The sequence below is a fragment of the Mustela nigripes genome, chromosome 7, assembly GCF_022355385.1.
Source record: "Mustela nigripes isolate SB6536 chromosome 7, MUSNIG.SB6536, whole genome shotgun sequence".
Classification (NCBI taxonomy): Eukaryota; Metazoa; Chordata; class Mammalia; order Carnivora; family Mustelidae; genus Mustela; species Mustela nigripes.
This window is the reverse complement of record NC_081563.1, coordinates 67534508-67560799: the sequence shown is the minus strand read 5'-3', so window position 1 is coordinate 67560799 and position 26292 is coordinate 67534508. Positions and strand designations below refer to the sequence as shown.

The window sequence follows — 26292 nt, the reverse complement described above, 5'->3', positions numbered from 1 at the left end:
TAACCTCCTATTCCTTGACAGTCAGCTTGTTTCTGCACTGTGGGTTTATCTGAAGGAACTTGAACTTGCAGCCCATCCTAAGGTGTCTCCAAATTGGCTCTATATCTTAACACGTCTGCTTCTGGGCCTCTAAGCAGGGTAGACAGCTGTTGCTGATTCCAAAAGGCACTGACCCAGAAGCCAGGGGGTATTCTGAGTGATGTAGTTCCTCCGCTCTAGGAAGTGTTGATGTAGCTGACCACACTTCAGTCTCTACTTCCAGTTGGATGATGGCCTTCAGGGACCAGGGACCTGCCTTGACCTTCACTTCACTTACCACCTTATTTTTCTCCCATCACTTCTGTTTCTTCACTCCACCACTTCAGCCCCCTCCTCCTCGTCCAGTGCTCCAGGGAAGACGGCACATCCTGCAGTCTTTGTTTCCTTGGCCTTTGCCCCAGTCATTACTTCAGACCCCAGCTTCCCCGTGCCCTAGATTTCTAAGCCCTTGTTCCACCAGGGCCATGTGGCTCTTCACACTGAAAGCCTTTTTTGGTCAGGCAGCTATCAATTGCCCAGAGGCTGCTTCCAGGCCCTCCATGGGTCAGTCTCATGACAGTCCATTTCCATAACCTCTGTCATCCTTTTTATTTCTGTGTTGCTAGTGGGTGTGTGACGGGATCACACGGTGGTCTTGTTGCATTTACCTACTGTGTAACAAAATGAGAACCTTTTCGTGTGGTTTGGGGCCATTCTGATATCCTCTCTTTATGAAGTATCTGAGTCTTCTCCCCATTTTTCTATTGAGTATTCTGTATTTTTCACATTTTTAGTAGGAATCTTTTATATGTGCTAGATATAAATCTGTTTTCAGGAAGGTGTCTTGTAAATATCTTCTCCCTTTCTGAGTTGCTTTTCTCTATATTAATGATGTCTTTGGATGAACCAAAGTTGCAAATTGTAATGTAGTCTAATTTGTCATTTCCCCCCTTAGATTAGTGCTTTTTGTGCTATTAAAGAAATCTTCCCTCTCCAAGATCTTTCACTTTTATATCGCAACCGATCTGAAATTGGCTTTTGTGAGTGGTGTGATAGGAATCAAGATGTGTTTTTTCCATATGAATATTGAATTGACTAGACACGGTTTATTAAAAAGACTCACTTCTCCGTGCATTAAATATTTTCATCAAAAGTGGCATATATCATTGGCCAGAGCCAGTCAGATAGCCTTGCCTAGTTCAGAAGGTCGGGTAAGTGTTATCTCCTGAGCCTGGAAGAGGAAAACAAGAAGTACCCGTGAGCACTATATCACTCCTCAAAGAGTATAACTTGAGTAATGGGTAAAAGATCAGCAGAGTTAGGCCAAAGAAAGTAGAGGAAAGGTAATGAACATAAGAGAAGAAAGGTGAATGACAAAAGAGTATCAGCTAAAGATTAACAATAAAAGGAGAGAGAGATAAACAGTATTTGGGGTGAAAAATGTAGTTACAGCAGTGATCTAAAGAAATATCAGAGAGCATGTTGGACAGCTTTATGCCAGTGTGTTTTCAAACCTGGATGAAATATATTCATGGCATGTATAACTTATTAACACTGAAATGCATAGAAAACCTAAATAGACATAGAAGCAATAAATAAGTTAAATCAAGAGTTTGAAAAGAATCTTACCAGAGAAACAGCATGAAGCTGAAATGGTCTTGAGGCAAATACTACCATACATTTAAGGAATGCATAACCTACTAAACATTAAATATTTATTGTGTGCCTGTGGTATACCTGACACTCTTCTAGGTCCTTAGGATATATCAGTAAATAGAACAAAGATTTCTTCCCTCTCAAAATTTGTAACAGAGAAAGACAATGAATAACAAGTGAATAGTAAATCATACTAGAAAGTGAGGAGTGGTAAGGAAAAGAAACAGAGTTGAATAAAGGGTTGAGGGTTCTTGGGGTTGGGAGTGGGGAGCAGTAGTTTAGGATAAAGTGGTCAGACGAAGCCTCATTGAAAATGTGAAATTTTGGCACAGTTTCAAAGATGAGAGACTTAGCTAGTGGGTATTCTACAGAAGAGCATTCTAGGAAGACAGAACTAAGCGGAAACCCTAAGACAGGAGTGTGCCTAGGGTGTTCGAGGAATAACCAGATCAGTGTGGCTGGAGCAGACTGAATGAGAGAGGCCAGATCAAGTAGTGTCTAATATGATATTGTAAGATATCTGGCTTCTGCATAGTGAAACGGAAAGACATTTCAGGATTTTGAAGAGACAACTCAGAATTTGATGTAGGTTTTGCATGGATCGCTGTGGCTCTGGCATGAGGAATATACTGGGTGGGGGCAGTAGTAGATGTAGGGATTTCTTGTAGAAGGCTATCCAAGTAAACCAGGTGAATAGAAATTTCTCAGGTGAAGTGGTAGTGATGGAGGTGGATGGTGGATGTAGTATGATGTTATAGGCAGCATGGTTTCATGGTGAACTGAATGGAGAAATAAAAGAAAGAAGTCAAGGATGACTGCACGGACTTTGACCTCAGTAACTGGTAAGCTGGAGTTGCCAGAAACAAAGAAGGGGAAGGTCGTGATGGAGCAGATCTCCACAGGAGAATCAGAAGTTTGCTTTTGGATGAGTTAAATTTAGAATCACTCTTGGACAAAAGAGTTGAGATAATAAGCATTAGGAATTTGGAGCTCAGAAAAGGCCTGGGACAGGAATACATATTTGGGAATAATCAGTATACATGATATTTAAAGCCTCAGAGCTGGATGAACTCACCAAGAGTGTGAATACTGGTAGACTAAGCCCTGGGGCCTCCAAAATTACAAGGTCAAGGAGAAGATGACGACTAAGGAGAGATCAGTGAGGTAGGAGGGAATATGCAATGTGTGCAATGTGCCGGCAACCAGATGTGTAAAAGAGAGTGTTGAACTGTGTGATGTGGTGCTGTCAGGTCAAGTAAAATGAACTCTGAGCAGTGTTCAGTGGACTTTACAACAAAAAGTTACTGGTAACTCAGAGCAGTTTCAGTGGAATAGTGGTGGTTGGAATAGGTTTTAAAAGGAATGAGAGGGGACGCCTGGGTGGCTCAGTTGGTTAAGCAGCTGCCTTCGGCTCAGGTCATGATCCCAGTGTCCTGGGATCGAGTCCCACATCGGGCTCCTTGCTCGGCAGGGAGCCTGCTTCTCCCTCTGCCTCTGCCTGCCATTCTGTCTGCCTGTGCTCGCTCGCTCTCCCTCTCTCTCTCTGATAAATAAATAAATCTTAAAAAAAAAAAATAAAAAAAAGGAATGAGAGGAAAGGAATTGGAGACAATGAACATTGACAATCCTTTTGAAGAATTTGCACCAAAAGGAAATAAAGAAATAGGGTCCTCACTGGACAACAGGTTTGGAAGAGTGGGAGGATGACAGCTTAGCTATTATGTGTATAAGAGGAAACGGGAAGGGAGAGAGGGAAAGCAGCAAGAATACATAACTCTGGAGGAGCTCACTTCAGAGAAGTGAGATGGCTGATGGAGAAAGTGGGTCAAAGAAAATGTTTTTAAAATGAGACAAAAAGAAGTATGTGTACATACTGATGTCAATGATTTAGTAGGGAGCAGAGACTAATGATGTAGGAGAGAGGAAGGAGAACGAATGGATAAGAGCAGATGGAATCTGCCAAGTGAAGGAGGAGGCAGTCTATGGGTGCATGACGAGTTCACCCTTGGGAACCAGCAGGAAGGCAAAGGATGAGGGTGTGTATGTTGGTCAGTGGATAGAAGTGGTGGAATCTATGGAATTCTCTTCTGGTTGTTTCAGTGTTCCCAGTAAAGTAGAAAGCAAGATTATTAAGTTAGTGAGGATGAAGCAAGAGGCAGTGGACTCTGAGGAAAGAGCATCAAGGTCATAAATTTGAAGTAAGGCCCATCAGCGTGGTTGTGAACTTTCTTCAGCCACATTGAGTGTACAGGCCTAGCATGAGTATGCAGAATTAGATTTAGAGCTGAAGTAAGACAGGCAAGAGAATAACAATCATCGATCTTAGAATTTAAGCCTGGAGGAGTGGAGGACACACAGGGATGAGGGGCAGCGAAACAGTGTCCTGATCAATACACTGGAAGACCCAGGGAATTGAAGGTCACTGAGGCCGAGTAGCAAAGTGAGCTAGAGGATGCCGTAGTGGTCTGGGAGTGGACTGCAAGGGATTGGTCAGAATCGTACGCATCCTTCCAAGTGGGGCTTCGATGAAGCAGAGTGAGAGTGAGGCCATTCCAGGGGGAGAAGGTCAATGAACCAGGAGGCTGGGGTGGGATGGATCACTGATGTGTATTTTGAAATCACAGAAAAATAAGACCAGAGAGCAGTGAGAATGAGCCAGGAGCTAAAATCATTAAGAATGAGGGGAATGAAGTGGGAGTGGCATGAATGCACGACATTAGGTGATCTAAACTGATGACAGATTTAAAGCTCGGTCTGTATTCTGGGGCCAAGGTTAATTACATAGCAATGCCACCTTTGGCTGAAATCAGTTAGTGGGAAAGCAGACACCTTTAGAATTGCATGTTAAAGTCACAGACCCTGTATTTTTCTATTTTTCTTTTTTCTAAGTGCCTAGAGGAAGGTTATACATAGAATAGCGAATCGAAATTAAGGTATGTCTACTTTTTTTTTTAATTGGAAAGTGAGCGGTGATAATACTGTTTAGTGTGAAATGTAATTTTCTCTTGGAGTCTTTTATTCTGCTTGTGTCCTAGGGGATGGACTAGAAACAACGAAAAAGAACAAAATAGGATGTTCTGGCAATACACTCACACACACACACACACACATACACACACACACACACTCATATATAAATAATCTTTTCTTTAGAAAGGGGGGATAAAGAGAGATAATACAAAATACCTCGTTGACCATCTAGTCAACCAGAGGCAGAGACACAGATGAGAAAGGAGAGGAAGAGGGAATGGGAAGGGATAGAAAGAGAAAGAAAAAGGGAAGGAAGAAAAGAAGAAAAACAAAGAAGGAAGGATGGCTATTTGGGAGAGGTACAGTGTGACCACTGTTCTGCCTAGTGTAGAATTGTGAAGTGTTTGACTTCCCTGGGAAACAGGAAAGCATGCTCTTTTAACCGATAAACTTAATAGAAAATGAATGAAGAGAGGCTGTGAATTGTATAGTCTTCTTTCCCTTGGACTCTTCCAATTTTGCTGAGCAGTGCTTCCCTGTTTTGAAAGGGATCTCTCACTCTTGCCTTAATTCTTTAAACAAGTGTGTTTGTCTAGTGATTTGGCACGTAGAGCTGTGGTTCCTTGGGCTAGCCCACCCAGGGCAGAATGCCGAGGGCCTCAGGACTATATTACTTGCTTAAGACTGGAAAGAACGTGGGTAGAGGAGAGACAGAGATGCACACTTTGTTCGTTTCCTCAGTTTCCCCTAGAAAGCCCATGAAACCGTGTTTGCAGAGGGAATGGTGATAAAGAGACTTTGCGTGATTGACCAAATAGACTTACAGTGGCAGTCATCTATGGCCTCTTAGAAACATATATAAATAAAGAGAAGTGGAGTGAAAATATTTTAGTTACCAGAGTGTGGATAATGATTTACTCTGGGAAAGTCAATAATTGTGATTTAATCATTTTCTAGTAAGACAGCACTCAGAGAGAGCAAACACTCATGATGGTGCCTGATGGGTCTGTGAGAGGCTGAAGGTCTGTGTTGATGGCTGGACTGGCAGACTGGCCCCAGGGTGGCAGAGCCAGATGGCAGGGGTTGACCAAGGTCAGCCTAGGGGTCTACAGAGCCAGTACAAAAATGGAAAAATACATTATAAAACACAATATAGAAAATGTGTTTGTAATATCTAAATGTTAAACATAATTATTCCAGCCCGTATAAAATGAATGACTAAGAATAATGACTGATACTATAGCAAGTCAAAATATATTTATGAAAATTGGAAATATTGTGGGATCTTTTAAAAAAAATAGTGTGACCTTAAAAAACAAATTACATCAATGGTGTTATCATTGCAAGAACATACTTTTTGAGCAAATTCTTCCTGCTGCTTTAGACTCCTTTAGACTCTACACTAGTTAAAGAATGGTGAACAGAATGTTCTAATGCCTGGTGCTTTCTTCTCAGCTGTCATTTTCAAATAATCTCTTTCTGATCATTTTTTTTTCCTTTGGAAACAACAAAATTTTTGCATTTTGGTGCATTACATCCTCACTGAACCCTCTGAACTAGGTACTGTTATTAGCCCTATTTCACAGATAGAAAAACTGAGGTGCAGAACTAAGAAGTAATTTGCTCACAGACACATAGTAAATTGCTAAGGCAAGATAGGAATCCAGGCAATCTGACCCCCAGCTCTTCCTCTGAAACACTGCAGGGTATATTCTGAGCCTTTCTCTGCTTCAGTTTTCTCCTGGTGGTTGTGACGATGAGATAAGATATGGAGCTTAGGCAGGGGAGGCATTGATTCTGTCTTTATCTGTTTCTATGTTGTTTGATTTGTTAATAACAAACATGAATTATTAATACATTTTTGTGATCAAGAAAAAAATACCAGGCCCTGGGTAGCTCAGTGGGTTGAGCATCTGACTTAATTTTGGCTCAGATCATGATCTCAGGGTTGTGAGATCAAGCTTCCTTTTGGCTCTGTGCTGGGTGTGGAATCTGCTTGTGATTCTCTCTACTTCTCCTCCTGTCTCTCTCCCCACCTCTCTTTCCCTCTCAATTAATTAATTAAAAAATGCTAAGGCCTATAAGACTGTCTGGCATAGAGAGCCACCTAATAAAGTCATTGTTACTATGTCTGAAAGCAAAGTCCTCGAGTTTCCACTTGACCTAGGGGGGATTTATTAGCTCCGGAAGCTTGGTTGTTGAAGGAAGAAATAAGATAGGGCAATAGGCAGAGAAGAATTGGGGTTAGAGGTTTCTAAATTTCCGGTAAGAAGGGCTTATATAGGCTCAAGTGTGGGGTAGAAGAGTGGGAGAAAGAGCACATCAGTTTAGGTGAGTGTGAAAACGAATGGAGTTAAGTCCCAAGGAATGGGGGAGAGGGATAGTCCTAGAACCTTGGCTAAAGGAACTTACCTTGAGAAAGACTAATATGACCTAACCATTAGTAGATGAGCCCCATTTTTTTGAGCTCACTGAGGTAACAAAAATAACAACATAGTTTTGGAAAATGAGAAGGGAATGAAAAGAACTCTATGGTTTTATTTATCTGCCTTGTTCTGGCGATGTGAGAATAGGTTGTCTGAAGAGGAGCCAACATTTATTTTTCCATTTGTGAGTTATAGTGGTAAATGATTGCTGGCAAAAGAACATCTTTTCAAGTGGCTTCCCTTGGTGTAGGTCCGGGGGCAACAAGAGGAGGTATTTCTATAGCTGGGAGAAGAGTTCAGTACTGTCTTCCTGGAATGGGCTCTCATTTCAGAGTCTAAAATAGATTCGAAATACTGTGCTATTTGCGAATTGGGGCCCATTCCTTCTAAGCACATCTGTTGGTAGCTGCTGAAATTCAAATAAATTCAAATGTGGTCCAAGGAATGCTCATATTACATTTACTGATTGCAAAGAGCATTTGAAAAACACATCCAGAAAACCCACACTAGTCACTGACAGTGCCGAAGACACAAAGCCTTGATTTTCTGCCAGCCATAGGTATTCTGAGCCTGAGCCACAACATTTAATTTCTTTAAAATGCCCTTTTCTCCCTACCTGAACTTTTTAACTGAGATTCATTTTTTATTTTCAAAAGTTTAAATATGAACCCCATCACATAGTCATGTAGTTTGATTTTGATCGTTCTACAGCCTTCACTTGGAGAAATGAGGTTTTTGGACTATTAGAACCAGAAAGCCAGGATCAAACAGATGCATTTTCTTCTGTCTTTTCTCCAGTTTTAGTAAATGAAAATTTTCATTTGGGTGTTGGAATTAAGGGAACTTGGTGTATCTATTTATACATGATTCCATTTTAGGAAGAAATCAGAGCATCTTTAAAAATGCAAAGATGGGGGGTACCTGGGTGGCTCAGTGGTTAGGCATCTGACTTTGGCTCAGAACATGATCTCAGGGTGCTGGTATCAGCCCCACATCAGGCTCCTCATTAGCGATCCGTGGGGAGTTGGCTTGTCCCTCGCCCTTTCCGCCTCCCACTTAGGCTCGTGTGCACACACAAACTGTCTCTCTCAAATAAATTTTGTATTTTTTTTTAAAAAAAGGCAAAGACAGGACAGAAAATATGGAAAGTTCTCCTTTTCATTAAGCCATGACACTCTGTAAGGAAAATGACCCACTAAACATACTGGAAGAAATAGAAGGACCATTTTAAGGTTGTAAGTTTTTCTTTTTATCTTTGTAGTTGAAATCGTTGTAGCTGAATAGAATTTCAAGTGGCATATTCAAATGTCATTACTTAAAAGTTTAATGTTAGAAGTAGATACCACACCAAATACATTACATGAATTATCTTCTTTAGTTTAAATCTCATAATTACCCATCCTATGGAGTATTATTTCCATCTTACAAATGAAGGTATCCAAAGATTAAAAATAAGCAGTTTGCTCAAAGTCACACAGCCGAGTCAGAATTCAAATCCATGTCTGTTATTTCTAGTTAATAACTCCTGATCTAAATTATGTCTTTTATATGGAATTTGGCAAAGGACCTTAAAAAGAAAGCAAAATGTATTAGGAGTTGTAAGAAATAAATTCACATGTAAAAGATGAAGACATTTGTCTAAATTCAGGCAAACTTTAAAAACAAATATTATGGTAAAAATAAAGCATCATCAGGAAGAGGGAAGACAGGATACCAACAGCTCAGAACAAGGCTCCACAAAGGTGTGGCAAAATCCCAAACCCTTGTTTCTCAAGGTGTGTTCCTTGCATTCTCCTGAGCCTTTTGGAAACAGGAGTGGTCTCTGTAAGGTGCTGGTACAGTGAAAGATCCTTCCTCTAGGAAAGCTAGTAACTTGCCACTTGACACTGATATTCCTATTTTCTCCTAACTTTTTACTTTCATCTAAAATACTGTAGGTGTTAGGGTATGTCTGGATGGCTCAGTTGGTTAAGCATCTGCCTTCAGCTCGGGTCATCATCCAGGAGCCTGGGATTTAGCCCCAGGTCAGGCTTCTTGCTTAGCTGGAGTCTGCTTCTCCCTCTCCCCTATCCCCTCTCCCCTCTCCCATGAGCTCTTTCTCAAATAAAATAAAATCTTAAAAGAATTATAAAATACCATAGGTACTGAAAAATAACCTAGGTGTTAGAGTCAGTAATGTTCAACAACTAGTACTGTCCAACTACTGGTATGGCTGGTTCCTCCTTCTTCCCCAGATTTATATACAGAAAAAAAATCTATCCATGATTGCACTAGTCCATGTCAATAGTGACTTTCAGTTCTGTCTTCTTCAATATGCAGAGTAAGTGGAATTACTACTGGGCTCCCCTCCACTATTAAATAAGAACATTTTGTTCTGGTTTTTATAATTCTAATACCTATATATAATAGCCTATTGGGTTGATATCGTATAGTTATATTTTGCTTGTTTCCAGTTTTTGCTGTTGTAAATAGTCTTCTAATATTATATATTATATAATACCTATATTTTTGAGTATATGTTACATATTTTATTATATATTTAATATACATATATAATTCACATTTTTTCATAAGAGAATTGTATGTTTATATCCTTTGACCATTTATCTCTTGGGGTTTTAATATTTTTGAAGGTTTGAATAAATTCTATATTACATATACCAACTTTTTTTTATCATAATCAATACAAATGTTCTCCTTAATTCTGTTAGTTTTTTATGTTACAGTCATTTTCTTGCTTGTTTTTTTTGAAGCCATTTATTTTCTTTTTTCCTTTATGATTTCCATTATTGCTATAAGCTTCTTGGAGATCTATTCCTCTAAAGATTTCATAAATATTTGATTATTTCTCCTTGCTTTGCTAAGAGTTAAAGCAAATATTTAGCTCTTTAATCCACTGGGGGCTTAGTCTGATATGTGGTGTGAAAGCCAATCGAAATCATGTTTTGTTTTGTGTTTGTTAGCTAGTTATCCTCAGAATTATTAAAGTGTAGTTACACAATTATTAAATAATTATTATTTTTCCTAATTTTATGGTACTTGAAAATTAATTTCTCTGTTCCACACTGCCTTATTTATTCATATATTTATTTATTTTTAAAGATTAATTTACTTGTTTTAGAGAGAGAGAGAGAGCACAAGGTAGGGAAGGGCAGAGGGAGAGGGAGAGAATCTCAGATTCCCTACTAAGCGTGGAGCCTGATGTAGGGCTCAGTCCCACAACCCTGAGATCATGACTTGTGCTGAAACCAAGAGTCAGATGCTTAACTGACTGAACCACCCAGACACCCCTTATTTTAATAATTAACATGTTCAGTTTTAGGATTTCCTAGGAAGTAGATCAGCATTCTATAAGTTTATCCTCCCTCCTGTTTGTGTCACTTTGCTCTTTTGAATGGAATTTCTTCCCTTTTTATTACATTATTGAGCTGGTACATACCATCATAAAAAAAGCTCCTAGTTACAGTAACTTCGTTATAAAGTCAGTCTAATTTAATAAACACATATAGGCTAATAAACTTAAAAAAATTCTTAAGATTTCTAGACCTACAGTCACCCTTTATTTATTTATTTTTTAATTTTAATATTTTATTTATTTATTTGACAGAGAGAGAGATCACAAGCAGGCAGAGAGGCAGGCAGAGAGAGAGAGAGGAGGAAGCAGGCTCCCTGCTGAGCAGAGAGCCCTATGCAGGACTGGATCCCAGGACCCTGAGATCATGACCTGAGCCGAAGGCAGAGGCTTTAACCCACTGAGCCACACAGGTGCCCCTACAGTCACCCTTTAAAACATCACATTCCATTGGCACTAAGTGAGTACCCACTAAATGGAGCTGCCATTATTTGCATACTGAAAAGAGCTTCAGGCTGGAGAGTCAGGAAATTTGAATTGTATTTCCATATCCTCAACTGAGAAAGCCATCTATGAAGCACCTTGTCTGGGTGAGACACCCTGCTAGGTACTTGTCAGAGGCCATCTTGCCTCAGGCTTAGAATAAGCCTACAGATATGTATATCATTAAATACCATAAGCGAGGAGAGTAAAGTTGAGCAGGTGGAGTAGGCCAGGGTTGGCCCACGCTAGGCCTGAAGAAGTAGTAAGAAATGGAACACCCAAGGGCCCATTTGTGGCAGTCTCTGGGCCCGCAGCCTGGTGACCTGACAGGTTTATCACTCCCTGGGGGCTGCAGTGACCAGTGAACTTCAGCCAAGGGTCTGTGAGGAAGGCAGGAGGCATGGAGAAGCTGCATTAGCTCACATTCATCCCTGTCTTGTACATACACTTTATATTTCCTGTCTCTGGGTCATGGTAAGTCTGTGTGAAACTGTCCTGAAGGAAGTCTGTGTTCCCTTTCTGATCAGTCTTCCATTCCTCCTCAGCTCTTTGAGGTCTGGCTTAGCTCAGTGGGTGAAGTATGTGTCCCAAATCATAGAAATGGTGATGGAGTAAATGACTTCCTTGATAGCCGGTGGTTTCTCCATTCTCCCAGTGATGTCTACACCCGTGATACGATCCAGGCCGTTCATCTCACCTCTCTGTGATTTCCTCATCTGTCCAACAAGAGAATCCGATAAACAGTCCAGTTTTGACAGGCTGGACAACAACTCTGTTACTAAATATACATTACATAGTTCTTTCTTCAAGACCACAAATTTCTTAAAGTCAGAGACTGTTCTTGCACAATTTCAAATCACTCCTATTTCTTTGCATATAACAAGCATCCAGTGAATATTGATGCCAGATGAATGAATGATTAATCAGTCAGTCAAAGAAAACAGTCTTACCACGTTTCTCACAAAACATTTGCAATGCTAGGACACAAGGAGCCCCTAAGATATTTCATGTTTCAACTGTGGTGTCTTTTATAAAGACTGCATTGATCATTGGCCTTGTCACAGGAAGATACTTACTTAGTAACGGTCAGCTTGTGTTCATCTGAAAAGAGCAAAGAATGGAGCTTTGTGATGCTGGAAGAATCAAGGTGGGAGCTGTGATAGGTAGACTTTTCTCAGATAAAGCTCTTGGGCTCTATCTCTGTGCTGCTGTGACAGCGAAAACTAAAGCCTGTCTAAATCCAATCTTGAATAAATGGCAAATTAAGGGGAGCATACCTTAACTTCTCTGTTTGGGTATGGGCTAGGGACTACTATGTCTTAAGTACCCATCTATAATTGAAACATGCAACGTGTTCAGTGCACCCTCAGAAGATAGAACTGAATCACTTCTGCATTACTTAATATTCTCTTTTTATGCCTCCCAAATCCAAAGAAAGATACACAGCCCTCGAGAGGCATAGAACCTATGGATTTTGTAATCACTGTTTTGTTTTTGTTTTTGTTTTTAAGATTTACTTATTTATTTATTTGTCAGAGGGAGAGAGCGCACAAGCAGGCAGAGCAGCAGGCAGAGGCTGAGAGAGAAGCAGGTTCCCTACAGAGCAAGGACTCCATCCCAGGACCCTGGGATCATGCCCTGAGCCAAAGGCAGTGGCTTAACCAACTGAGCCACCCAGGCATCCTGTAATCACTGGTTTTAAACTTAAAATCTTACTGAAGTCACTAGTTAATAGTTCTATACCTTCATGTCCGAAACCTTCTAAGCAAATATCCCAGCAACCCTTCTGCTCCTTCCGCCACCCCCAGCTAAGGAGGGTAGGGAGGGAAGATCTGCATGGCCACTACTTAGCAAAGGTTATTTTTTTAATAAAAGCAGGAATTTGCAGTGTGCACAAGTGGCTGGCTTTGTCTCCTGAGCTTCATAATACCCACATCATAGTGAGACAGTACAATTATTGTTCCCTGAAACTAAAAGACCTATCTGGGGGAAATTAAACATTTTTTGTTGAAAATTATTTAGCATGTCAAACAATTTTTAACTGAGTTTTTATAAAAAAGGAAACTTAGAGAGGGAAAGCCAAACTGCCTTTGACAAAACAGAGTCACACTGTTTTTTAATGAGCCACAGTATTTGCAGGGAAAGAAAATATTACATAAAGCAAAAAGAGCTTGCCTAACGCGGTTAGAAAGGGGAACGATGCAAACCACAGCAGCAGGTGAGAGCTGCCCCCTTTATTTATTTATTTATTTATTTTTTTAAAGATTTTGTTTATTCATTTGAGGGGGAGAGGCTGAGGGTAAGGGAGAATAGACTCTTTGCTGAGCCGGGAGCCCAATAGTGGGGCTCGACATGGGGCCTGATATGTGGCTCCATCCCAGGATTCTGGGATCGTGACCTGAGTGGAAGGCAGCTGTTTAACCATCTGAGCCACCCAGAGACCTTCCTTCCTTATCCTTTATTACCCCAAATATCTGCATTTAGTTGCAAAGTGTTAGCTTTATTGTCCCAGAATCTTTTCTGGGTAAACATCATGTTAATTAAGTTTCGGTAATAACTTATTCATAGTGTAGATGTTTTTTTTTTACATTCTCAGTGTTATTTTAGTTTGAAAGGAAAGGCACAAGGCTGAGCTGTAGAAGATGCTCTGGCAGCTTGAGCAGAGGCGGTCTCGAAGGCTCTAGACTGTGCTCCAGGCTTCCTAGGGGTATTTGACAATTCAGTGCAAGGTGAGGTATGAAAGACAATGACTGACGAGGACCTTCTCACCTCAGTAAACTTGGTCTTAATAAATGCTCCAATAAAGTTTATTTTGACCTCCAGTTAAAATGCCTTAGCTCTCCTGGGTGACTATAATGGGGCTGCTTCTCTGTATTTATTCAAGTTAAATTCCAGGGAAACCCTTATATTGTATGAGTTCAACTACACTCTCCAAAAGAGAGCCTGAACAATGTGAACCCAAATCCCAGTGTACCTTTTCCGGTCACATCTGACTCCTTGGCACCTGCCCCTCTGTCAAGTGCTTCCCTGTGCCACTCCCGTCCACAGGAGTCTGAGCATTAGCTCTGGGGGACTGTTGGTGAGAGGTGAAAGTCTCAGGTTTTCAGCAGTTTTTAATTTTGAAAGGAAACTAGTACTGCTTGAGTATTTCGAGCTACTGGAATTAGATGAAGAAAGAAAACCCTTTTCTAAAATTTTCCACAAAATCATGGAATGAGACAAAATGGGGACATTTTCTAGTTCTTTCTTTTGGCAACCTCAGGGCTGTGCTTCCTGTGTCCCATGGAAGAAACGGATAGCTCTCAGAGTGGGGATCACCTTTGTATTTAACACTTATCTAAGGAATATTAATCTCTGAGAAATGATAAAGTAGATATGTAGAATCTAACATATTATGTGAATTCCACGTAGGTGAACTTGGAATGTCAGCATGCAATGATTTATAATGAACATCTAAGCTGTACTTGATTTACCTAGTGTAGGGTATTTGATAAGGACAAAGTAAGTTCCAATTCAATATAATTTATTTGTTAATATTTAGTCAGATAAAAGGCAACATTAAGCATATTCCTAACTATATATATTTTAATTGTGTACACAACAATTTCTATGGGTTTTGTTGTTTGTTTTTTTTTTTAAGATTTTATTTATTTCTTTGACAGAGATCACAAGTAGGTAGAGAGGCAGGCAGAGAGAGAGGAGGGGAAACAGGCTCCCCGCTGAGCAGAGAGCTCGATGTGGGGCTCTATTCCAGGACCCTGAGATCATGACCCAAGCCGAAGGCAGAGGCTTAACTCACTGAGCCACCCAGGCACCCCTGCTATGGGTTTTATGTATATATGTATATATTTTTTCTGAATCAAATAGCTTTTAATGGACCCTTTCCACCCTGGTAGGGGAGATTAAAGAAAACCTGGGTGGCTCAGTGGTTTAAAGCCTCTGCCTTCGGCTCGGGTCATGATCCCAGAGTCTTGGGATGGAGCCCCACATCCAGCTCCCCACTCTCTGCTCAGCAGGGAGCCTGCTTCCTCTCTCTCTCCCTACTTGTGATCTCTATCTATCAAAAAAAAAAAAAAAAAAAAAAAGCCCCATCTGCACTACTGTTTTTAATTTTTACTCTCTCTATGGACACCTTGAGTTTTCATTCTGAAATAAGCCCGGTCCGTTTCTTTATAGAAAAAGTCCATATCCCTTGGACATGGTACAAGACCCTTCACCATCAAGCCCATGGCCGCAATAGCCTATTTAATTCATAGGAGTCTCCCACTCAGAATACCTGGTATTTCAGCCAACATTCTCATTTATTAATTATAGATTCTATATATGTCTGTTTTTAGTATTACAAAACCTATTTTTCATATGGAGAAAAATCATTCCTGACATCACCATGTTGGAGTTACTAAATTTGAAAAAACTTGATATCATTGGTAGAAGATTAGTAGTATCCATCTCTGGATGTCACTATCCCCCTGCAAGAGACATTGTCAATAAAATTTCAGCAATTTTTGTAATGACTTTGATCACAAAAGCCAAATTTTTTATTTCTGTGTTCAGATTGCTCTTTCACATAGGAAGAAAAGAGAAAAATTCTCTTTATTCCCTTGGGCATTTTCCCAGTAATCTTTTGTTAATTTAAAATGATTAGTATTTATTTGGAGAAATTCGAAAGTAAGCAAAGAAGGAAGGAAGAAAGGAAGGAAACTACCCAGACTTCAGGAGATGATTACTATTATCAGGTGATATATAGCTTTCAAATATTTTTCTGTCCGTGTGTATTTTCTTATAAAGCTAAAGTCATACTATACATCTTATTGTGAAACTTGCTTTTAAAAAACTTAACATGATATTACAAACATCATTATAAGTTAACTTATCTCCTATATTCCTTTATATATAGTAATTTATATATATACAGTAATTTATCTCCTATACTCCTTTATATATAGTAATTTATTTAACCAATTCCTAATTTAAATTGCTTGAAGTAATTTCTTGTATATAGTGAATATCTTTGAGGTATGATCTTTAGCTACTCCTCACTTGTTACCTTAGGATAAATTTTTAGGAGCGGAATCATGGAGTCACATTTTATTTATTTAATTAGGCAATGTGTGCAAGATGTACAAAAATTCAAAAAGAACAATAGGACATTCTGTGAAAAGTAAGGCTCTGTTCTTCCTCCTGGGAAGTAGCTACTTATGGTGGTTTCCATGTAGTTTTCCAGAAATATCTCATGCATTTATAAACTTGTGTAAATCCTTCAGTGTGCCTGTTAAGAGACTAGTAAAATGGTTTCAGTAGTAGAATTTGTTTTGTAATTTCATATGCTTAAAAAAAATCACAGGCACAAAAGCTTTCTACAATAAGGCAACATGAAATTATCTCAGTTCTGTACTACTACTTTAGATTTTACTTTTATGTAATATGTCACTTACTACCATGATATTTTTATCTTCATTAAACACTAACATTTTTTTATATAGATAAATCTGAACACATTCAGAAGCAGAAAGGACAATATAATGAAGCCCCAAGTACACGACTCGTAGGCACATGTTAAGGCTTTTAATAAACCGTGCCGAGTTTTTCTCCATAAAACGTTTTTACTGATTTAGACTCTTATCTGCTCTATGAGATTTACACTAGCTTCAGTTTTGTTTTGCCGGATTTTAGAGCTGCCGTATTCAAGGTTGTACGCCTATCTTTTTTAGTTTTACGTCGTCTTTTTTAACAAGACAAACTTGGTGGTAGGAAGGGAAGATGAAGGAAAAGAAAGGCCTGTTGGTCGCCACGGAACAATAGATGTGATCTAGCACAGTGACGCCCTTCACCTTGCCGTGGCTTCCTGGTTCCGCGTGTTTGGAAGAATTACGGGAACACTTCCAGCTCTGTGGGGAAAAGTGCTAGAACTCATTAGTAATGTCTACCAAAGGAAAGGGAGGAGGCGGGGAGGACTGTTGGTATCGATGCCCTGTAGTTTGCTGATTCTGCTCTAGCTAAAGCCCATAACAGCGTGCTTTTGTGCCATTCCTTTGTTTAGCCGCCATAAAAACCAATTTGGTTTAATGAAAAGGTTATGAGATGTTTCTATTGACCTAGAGATGCCCAAGGCCTGCTTTTACATTGACAACCTTTCTCGAAAATAAGTTGCTCTTTTGAAATGGACTCAGTGGTGCTGGTACACGTGTAAAGAGGGGGCTGCTGCCCCATCCTTAAGGGAGCACTGGTGGGGGGCGAGGGGCTTGTTTGTGGAAGCAGGAAAGTCTGGGGTTTGCCTGGTCACAAGGCTCTACCTGACTCCAGGCAGGATCATGAATCTGTTCAAGTTCCCAGTGTGGTTTGTGGTTTGTGGTCTTGGAGCAGAAAAGCTAAGTGACCCACAGGAAATCAAACCCCAAATCTTACTTTTAATCTTACTTTAACTTGATTTAAACTTACCGAGCTCGCTAGCCACAACAAAAGTATATTTAAAAAATATCAAGTATATCAAGTTTTTGAGAACTACCGTTTCATGAACCAATAGAATGGTGTATTTAGAAGGTATCTTCAAGATCATTAAGATAAAGCCTAGGCAAAAGACATCCCATAGGCCAAATCCAGGCCGCTGCCTGTTTTTGTAAATCAAGTTGTATTGGAATGCAGCCAGGCCCATCTGTTTATGCCTTGTCTGAGGCTGCTTTTGCATTACAAGAGCAGAGTTGAGTAGTTGTGACAGACTATATGGACCACAAAGCCTGAAACATTTAGTATCTGGCCCTTTATAGAACATGTTTGCCAACCTCTGATTCAAACCAGCCTTTTCATTTTAGAGATGGAGAGATTGGGAATCACCTCGGTTATGTAACTTGAGAAAACAGCTGGCTGAATTCCCCAGGTCGCCTGTGTCAGGATGTGGAGGTACAGTCCCTTAAGGTTTCTGTGAGAGAGTGAGTTTTCACATCTTCTGGAAGCCCTACTCTTCCTCCTCAGGCCAGTGTCACTCCCTCCTCCATCACCTTATGTACTTACTGCTATAAGGGCAGAATGAAAACTGTCCTGTGCTCCTACAACGCTTCAGATAGTCCTTGGTTATCCCATTCATCATGCTGAATTCTAATCATTTGGCTTTCCCACTAGATCGTGAATTTGGCATGGTATAGAAACCATGCCACATTTGTCATCATAACCCAGATACCCAACACACGTGACAGAATACATCTCTAACTTTTGTTCATTGGTTTGCATTTGACACCTCATCTTTTGTGGCTATTTTTGGATAAACTTCAACTGTTGTAAAGGTGAAAGATGAACATTGTGGTTTATAATTTTCCATTCCTGAGCAAGCGCCTCCCCGTCCCTGATCTCCCAGCAACAGGAGATGTTCAGAGTCAGAAAACTGTATTAGGAAGGTAACACATCTCCAGTCTTTTCAGTGCACCTGGTAAGTAATGGCCCCAAGCCTCAGAGCCAGTTTTGACTTGTATTCCTGGCAAGTAGAGAAGAGCCTGTTGTAAGTCAAGGGCAATAAAAATGGACAGGAGAGATGAAAGACTGCTAGAATCAACAGGAGATGGCTGATCGCTTATGCAGGGGTGTTGAGAGTCCATGGCTCCCCAGGTTCTGTCACGTTTCAGAATGTGGGAGGAAGAGCACTTTGGATAAGGGAAGTGTGGGTGGAGGTAGATACGGTACAATCAAGTGGAGACCCTCAGTAGGCAGAGGAGTATATGAATCTGGAGCTTTTGTATTAAATCTAAGTTGAGATGAAATGATTCAGGAGGTGCCTGGGGGCTCAGTTGTAAAGCGTCTGCCTTTGGCTCAGGTCATGATCCCAGGCAGGGTCCTGGGATCGAGCCGGGCATCGGGCTCCCTGCTCAGCAGGAAGCCTGCTCCTCCCTCTCCTATTCTCCTTGCTTGTGTCCTTCTCTCGCTGTAGCTCTGTCAAATAAATAAAATGTTAAAAAAAAAAAAAATCATTTAGAGAAGATAGAGATTGAGAGAGCAGAGGATTAGGAGCAGAAGCCTAGAGACCAGAAGGAAGTAAGTCAGGATTTAACAAAGTAAGAGGAACTCTCCCTGAGAAGGATCACCTGGAGATGTGGGAGGAAGACAAAATGGGAAGTCCCAGAAGCCGAGGGCTGTGAGGAGGAGAAATGTCAAGTAAGAAAACAGCAAAAACGTATGACGCTTTGGATTGAGTGATAGATAAGGAGGTCTCTGCTAACTTGGCTGAGAACAGCTTTAGTGGAGGAGTAGACTTACAAGCCAATTTCTATGTGTTGAAGAGTTAATGCGGAGTAGGGAAGAGGCATTGAACACATTTTACTCTGAAGACACAAAAGAAAAAAAATTAGAGAAAAACAGAGAAATGAGATGGTAACTGGAAAGGGGGTATATGTTCCATCAAATGGTTAGCGTTATTGATTTATTGTTGGAAGGGAATTGACCAGGTGTCAGGATCATAGTGGGGAGGTATTTAAAAGTCAAGTGGAAAAGGAGACTTCACGAAGAGGGAAAGGAATTTATCTCTGTGAGCCTAGGTCTCTCTGCATGTAAATGGAAATACTGTCTTCCTGAGAGAGATGTTAGAGGTTTAAATGAAATAACATAATCAAAAACATTTTGAAATAGCAGAGCGGTATTCTAAAGTTCATTACACTCTGTGTTATCAACTCCCATTTATTTGACTCAACGCTTGATTAGTCTCTGTCATGGTGACTTAGTATTAGGATCTATTTCTGATTAACCTTGTCACTGCAGCTCAGAAATCAGGGCACGAGTCTCTTCATCCGACAACTGGATATGTTCTGATGCTTGGGAGGCCAGATAACTTTTGTGTCTGTATAAGAACACTTAACACGAGAGCTGCGCTCTTAAATTTATTAGGTGTATGAAACAGGTATGTTCATATTGAATCATTCATTCGTCCGTTCACTACTGATGATGATAGGTACAGTGTTGGACAGCAGATCTCAAGAATGCATTCATCTTGCTTAACTGAAATTTTATGGAAACTGCTTCGCGATTCCTCATTTCCTCCTCCCTTCAGATCCTGACAATTACCGTTCTATTTTGTGAGTCTATGAACTTAGCTATATTTTAGATACTTAATTTAAGTGGAATGGTGCAGTATTAGTCTGTGACTGGTGTATTTCACTTAGTACAATGTACTCAAGGTTTAGCCTTCTTTTTAAGGCTGAGTCCTATTCCCTTGTATATATACACCACATTTTCTTGACCCCATTCATCCATCTTTCTTCATCTGTTTACCTGTCAACAAGCCATGTAGGTTGTTCCCATATGTTGACTACTGTGATTAGTGCTGCAGTGAAGGTGGGAGTGCTAATATCTATCGGAGGTCTCTATTTCAGTTCTTGAGGAGAAATACCCAGAAATGGGATTGCTAAATCATATCCAGGTAGCTGATTAATTCAGTTCATCAAAGTAAGCACCATGTACAAAGTAAATCAGGGCTGCTGCTGTAGCGCAGCCTGTACAGGGCTCTGTCCATGGACGCTCTATGGATACCAGCGCCTCATTCAATAAGCTGAGAGGTACTTGTGATTAGCCTAATAATGCCCAGGAAAGGTACGGATGGGCTGGGTTTGGGAACAGAGTAAACTTCAGTTATTTAAGATAACCCATCTTCTTGGAACTAGACAGTGAACACATCATATGACAGAAGTCACCCGAGCTAGAGTTTGGTGAAACCTGGGTGCTCAGTTTTTTGCGATGTACAAGTTGGTTCTAGGCTCTGGTATCCTGAAGTAAAATGAAAAAGACAAAATTGGAACCATATTCTTTAAAATGACAGTGGCTTATCTCTTGGTGAAAACACCAGGAAGGAGACCTTAATCGTGTCCTAAGGAGTTAAATACAGATCCAAGTGACAGAGAACCTAGAGGATTATAGAAAATTCTTTACTGAGTCCCACTTTTTTCCCATTACACAAAGTCAGTTAAATATGTCTGAACAAGAAAGTTATAAAAATAGTAATTGTGCCCTACCCACTAATTATTTCCTTCTTTAGAATGGAGTTATAACAGAAGCAAGCAACATAATTAGCAAACTTCGTTACTGTTTTTCATTTATACGTTTACTTATTTATATCCTATCTAATTCCACAAAGGAGCTGAAGTGACTGTTGCTATTCACTTTAGGTAGCTTTATTAATAATTCATTACACAGGAGACCCCAGTTCCCTTGGAAATGAAATTTATGTTAATTTGAGTATTTTTGCCTCCAACATTTGACTTCTATAGTAAATCCAAATCTCTTAGGAAAGAACAATTCAGAAGAGTATCCAGGTTTTCCAAATCCCTCGCAAATTCCTCTGGAATACAACTGTATCCCAAGATGAGTTACACTCCCATGTCTGTTTGGGGTAGAGATCGGGGCTTTAAATAAAAGAACCCTAATAGGGCTGTCTGAGTGGCTTAGTGGGTTAAGCCTCTGCCTTCAGCTCAGGTCATGATCCCGGGGTCCTGGGATTGGACCTCATCGGGCTCTCTGCTCAGCGGGGAGCCTGCTTCCCCGTCTCTCTGCCTGCTGCTCTGCCTACTTGTGATCTCTGTCAAATAAATAAATAAAATCTTTAAAAAAAATAAATAAATGACTAACAAATCCTACTATCAGGAATGATGGGAAACTAAAAATCAGTGTTCATGCTGGGAATTTCAGTGTTGGGAATTTAACAGTTCCCACACTGGTTTGTGTCCTCTGCCCGTTCCAGTCTTGACTTTGCTTCTAGGTTGGCAGATCACCCTGCTTGTGGTTCATTTTCAAGATCCTGGAAATTAGTTCTGAACGAGAGCATGATTCTCCCTAATTTGGTCTTAGTTCTGGTCTTATGTGTCCATCCCCCCACCTCCGCCCCATGTACTCCTATGAATGTTTAAGAAAAAGCACTTCCTTATGAACAGAACAAAAACATCTGACCTGTTTTGCAGTGATTAACCAACAGTACTAAGTTGGTCACTCGCAGGCATAACATACCACTGGAAACAAACTTCAGCAGGTAAAAACAACAGATTGGTGACAATCTTTTCTCGGGGCAATCGCTTAGAGGCTGGTTTGGTTTTGTTTTTAGTATGAAGGTACAGCATCATTTTGAGACTTAAGATCCAATGATAATGATTCTCTGTGCGGGTGTACGCACATTGAGTTTTGTGTATACTTGTATTTGTATATGCAGAGGAACAGGGTCAGAGACTATACCTCAGGGGTGGCAACATCTAAGAGTGGGGTGTGAGGTACGAAGGGGAGCTGTCACTTTCTGCTTCCTATACTTGTATCCTGTAAGACTGAGATTGTTTTGATGAGCAGGTATTACTGGGTTTGGTTTTGTTTTGTTTGTTTTGCTTTTTTAAAATTTAAATTCAGTTAATGAACATATAATGTCTTATTTATTTCAGGGGTATACAGGTATGTGATTCATAGGTCTTGCCCAACACCCAGCACTCACCACAACACATTACCTCCCCCGTGTCCATCACCCAGCCTTCCCATCCCCCCTCCCTTCCCTCCAGCAACCCTCAGTTTGTTTCCTAAGAATAAGTCTCTTATGGTTTTTCTCCCTTTCTGGTTTTGTCTTGTTTCATTTTTCCTTCTCTTCCCCTATGCTCCTCTGCCTTGTTTCTTAAATTTCATATATCAGTGAGAGCATATGATATTTGTCTTTCTCTGATTGCTTTATTTCAATTAGCATAATACCCTCTAGTTCCATCCATGTTGCTGCAAATGGCAAGATTTCATTTTTTTTTTTTTAAAGATTTTATTTATTTATTTGATAGAGAGAGAGATTACAAGTAGGCAGAGAGGCAGGCAGAGAGAGAGAGGAGGAAGCAGGCTCCCTTCTGATCAGAGAGCCCGATGTGGGACTCGATCCCAGGACCCTGAGATCATGACCTGAGCCGAAGGCAGCGGCTTAACCCACTGAGCCACCCAGGCGCCCCGAGATTTCATTTTTTTGATGGTGCATCATATTCCACTGTATATAGATATACCACATCTTCTTTATCCATTCATCTGTCAATGGACATCTGGGCTCTCTCCATCATTTGGCTATTGTGGACATTGCTGCTATAAACATTGGGGTGCAGGTACCTTTTCAGATAACTACATTTGTATCTTTGGGGTAAATACCCAGTAGTGCAATTGCTGGATTGTAGAGTAGCTTTGTTTTCAACTTTCTGAGGAACCTCCAGACTGTTTTCCAGAGTGGCTGCACCAGCTCGCATTCCCACCAACAATGTAGGGGGTTTCCCCTTTCTCCTCATCCTCACCAACACCTGTCATTTCCTGACTTGTTAATGTTTGTCATTGATGTGCAGTGGTATCTCATTGTGGTTTTGATTTGTGTTTCCCTGATGCCAAGTGATGTGGAACATTTAATTCCATGCATCATTTGTATCTCATCTTTGAAGAAATGTCTATTCATATTTTCTGCCCATTTCTTGACTGAGTTTTTTGTTCTTTGGCTGTGGAGTTTGATACATTCTTTATAGATTTTGGATACTAGCCCTTTATCTGATATGTCACTTGCAAATATCTTCTCCCATTCTGTCAGTTGTCTTTTGGTTTTGTCAACTGTTTCTTTCGCTGTGCAGAAGCTTTTTATCTTGATGAATTCCCAATAGTTAATTTTTACCTTTGTTTCCCTTGCCTTTGGAGATGAGATGTATCTAGCAGGAAGTTGCTGTGGCCAAGGTCGAATAGGTTGCTGCCTGTATTCTCCTGTAGGATTTTGATGGATTCCTGTCTCACATTTAGTTCTTGCATCCATTTTGAGTCTATTTTTCTATATGGTATAAGGAAATGGCCCACTTTCTTTCTTCTGCATGTTATGGCTGTCCAGTTTTCCCAACACCATTTGTTGAAGAGACTATCTTTTTTCCATTAGATACTCTTTCCGCCTTGGTCAAAGATTAGTTGACCATAGAGTCGAGAGTCCACTTCTGGGTTCTCTGTTGTGTTCCATTGATCTAGGTGTCTGTGTTTGTGCCAGTACCATGCTGTCTTAATGATTACAGCTTTGTAATAGAGTTTGAAATCCGGAATTGCGATGCTACCTGTTTTGGTTTTCTTTTTCAACATTCCTTTGGCTATTTGGGGTCTTTTCTCGTTCCATACAAATTTTAGGATTACTTGTTCCAGTTCTGTGAAAAAAGTTGATGGTATTTTGATAGGGATTGCATTGAATATGTAGATTGCTCTAAGTAGCATAGATGTTTTAATATTTGTTTTTCAAAAACAAAAGTACTTGTTTTTCCAATCTTGGGACACCTGGGTGGCTCAGTCATTTAAGCTGCTACCTTTGGCTCAGGGCATGATCGCAGGGTCCTGGGATCGAATCCTGCATCAGGCTCCTTGCTCGGCAGGGAGACTGCTTCTCTCTCCGCCTCTGCCTGCCACTCTGCCTGCTTGTGCACTCTCTTTCTTTCTCTCTCTCTCTCTGACAAATAAATAAATAAAATCTTAATAAATAAATAAATCTTAAAAAAAAAGAATATTTGTTCTTCCAATCCATGAGCATGAAACCTTTTCCCATTTCTTTGTGTCTTCCTCAATTTCCTCAATTTCTTTCATGAGTGTTCTATAGTTTTCTGAATATGATCTTTTGCCTCTGGTTCGGTTTATTCCTAGGTATCCTATGGTTTTTGATGCCACTGTAAATGGGCAGCTCCTTAATTTCTCTTTATTCTGTCTCGTTGTTGGTGTACAGAGATGACACTGATTTCTGTGCATTGATTTTATATCCTGCCACTTTGGTGAATTCCTGTATCAGTTATAGCAATTTTGGTGTGGAGTCTTTTGGGTTTTCCACATAGAGTATCATGTCATCTGCAAAGAGTGAGAGTTTGACTTCTTCTTTGCCGATTCAGATGCCTTTTATTTCTTTTTGTTGTCTGATTGCTAAGGCAAGGACTTCTAGTCCTATGTTGAAAACAGCAATGGTAAGAGTAAACATCCCCACCATGTTCCTGACCTTAGGGGGAAAGGTCTCAGTTTTTCCTTATTGAATTTTATTTGCTGTGGGTTTTTCATAGATGGCATTTATAGTATTGAGGTATGTACCCTCTAGACCTACACTGTCAGAGTTTTAAGAACATGGAATACTTCATGAATTTACGTGTTGTCCTTGCTCAGGTGCCATGCTAATCTTCTCTGTACCATTCCAGTTTTAGTATATGTGCTGCCAAAACAAACACATATTGTTGTTTTAATCAATAGCTTAGGAATAAAAATATGATTATTTCTAACAAGCATTCACATACTTAAGACAACAGGACTGTGAAACAATAGCACCACCACGGATTTGAAATCATTACATTTTTCACAGTGGTGTTTTTAAATTAATGATGTATATTTTAGGTTTTGTCCTAATAGATGAATGAAAATAAATAAAAAGAAAAAAATTATCCAAGTAATTCTTATATATAAACCCTCTGATAACTTTGTATATCTTGGCTCAGGATTCTACAATTTAGTCCTATCTCTGCTACTAGGAATGTAATCTTTTAATATTGTTACTTAAGATCCTGTATACAAATTACTCATTCAGTAGGCTTATTGAATGTCTTCTCCTTGTCAGCCCCTGGGCTGGATGCTGAGGATAGAGGTGGATAGACATGAATGTCCTTCAATTACACAAGCTAGCCTCTATTGCATGCTTTCCATGCTGTAAGCATGGTGCCTAGTGCTTTGTAAATATTACATCCTTTCGTCTTTATGTCACTTCTATACCATAGAAATATCATTAACCCCATTCTACAGATGAAAACACTTAGGCACAGATAGGTGACTTCAAGACTGCACAGCTAGGAACTAAGATAGTAGTTATTTGAATCCCAGAGGACTAAATCAGGCTCTGGCTCAACAGTCCATCCTTTTAAACCACCACTTCACAGTGTCTTCCAGATCACAAGGTCTGTGTAATCTAGTAGAAGGAGTTTGACGAGTAAATATTTATTTTTGAAACTGAAACAACTTGGATTTTCAACAATAGGATGTATGTAAAAAGTGATCCATCCATAAAATGCAAGATTTGAGGGATGTTTAAAAAGATGATGTAGAGATTAGATTGATCCATTGACATAAAAGCAAATGGTCTTCATATTATTTTTTTTTAAGATTTTATTTATTTATTTGAAAGACAGAGATCACAAGTAGGCAGAGAGAGAGAGAGAGGGAAGCAGGCTTCCTGTGGAGCAGGGAGCCCGATGCGGGGCTCGATGCCAGGACCCTGAGATCATGACCCGAGCCGAAGGCAGCAGCCCAAACCACTGAGCCACCCAGGCGCTCCGGTCTTCATATTATTAAGTGGGAAAGTTACAACAGTACGTAGGCTACTAGTGGGTACCTGGTTGGCTCAGTCGGTGGAGCATGTCGCTCTTGATCTTGATCTTA

General features: G+C 40.1%; 1 protein-coding gene and 1 non-coding gene across 4 annotated transcripts in view; one reads left to right on the top strand and one right to left on the bottom strand.

Annotated features, from left to right (window-relative positions):
* ACYP2 (acylphosphatase 2) overlaps positions 1–17769 on the top strand; it is a 146174-nt gene extending 128405 nt beyond the window's left edge. The window contains exon 4 of one of the 3 annotated variants that reach the window (XM_059407803.1): positions 17715–17769. In XM_059407803.1, coding sequence (XP_059263786.1) covers positions 17715–17754 — 40 coding nt within the window. In that variant the 3' untranslated portion in view covers positions 17755–17769. Of the gene's footprint in view, positions 1–4563; positions 4604–8191; positions 8289–17714 lie in introns of those variants that run through there. The other 2 variants (XM_059407802.1, XM_059407807.1) reach the window with 2 other exon arrangements.
* A 7218-nt stretch (positions 17770–24987) lies between these two features.
* Positions 24988–25094, bottom strand: LOC132022881 (U6 spliceosomal RNA). The gene has a single exon (XR_009405772.1). It is a non-coding gene; the product is annotated as a U6 spliceosomal RNA (small nuclear RNA).
* Positions 25095–26292: the final 1198 nt, after the last annotated feature.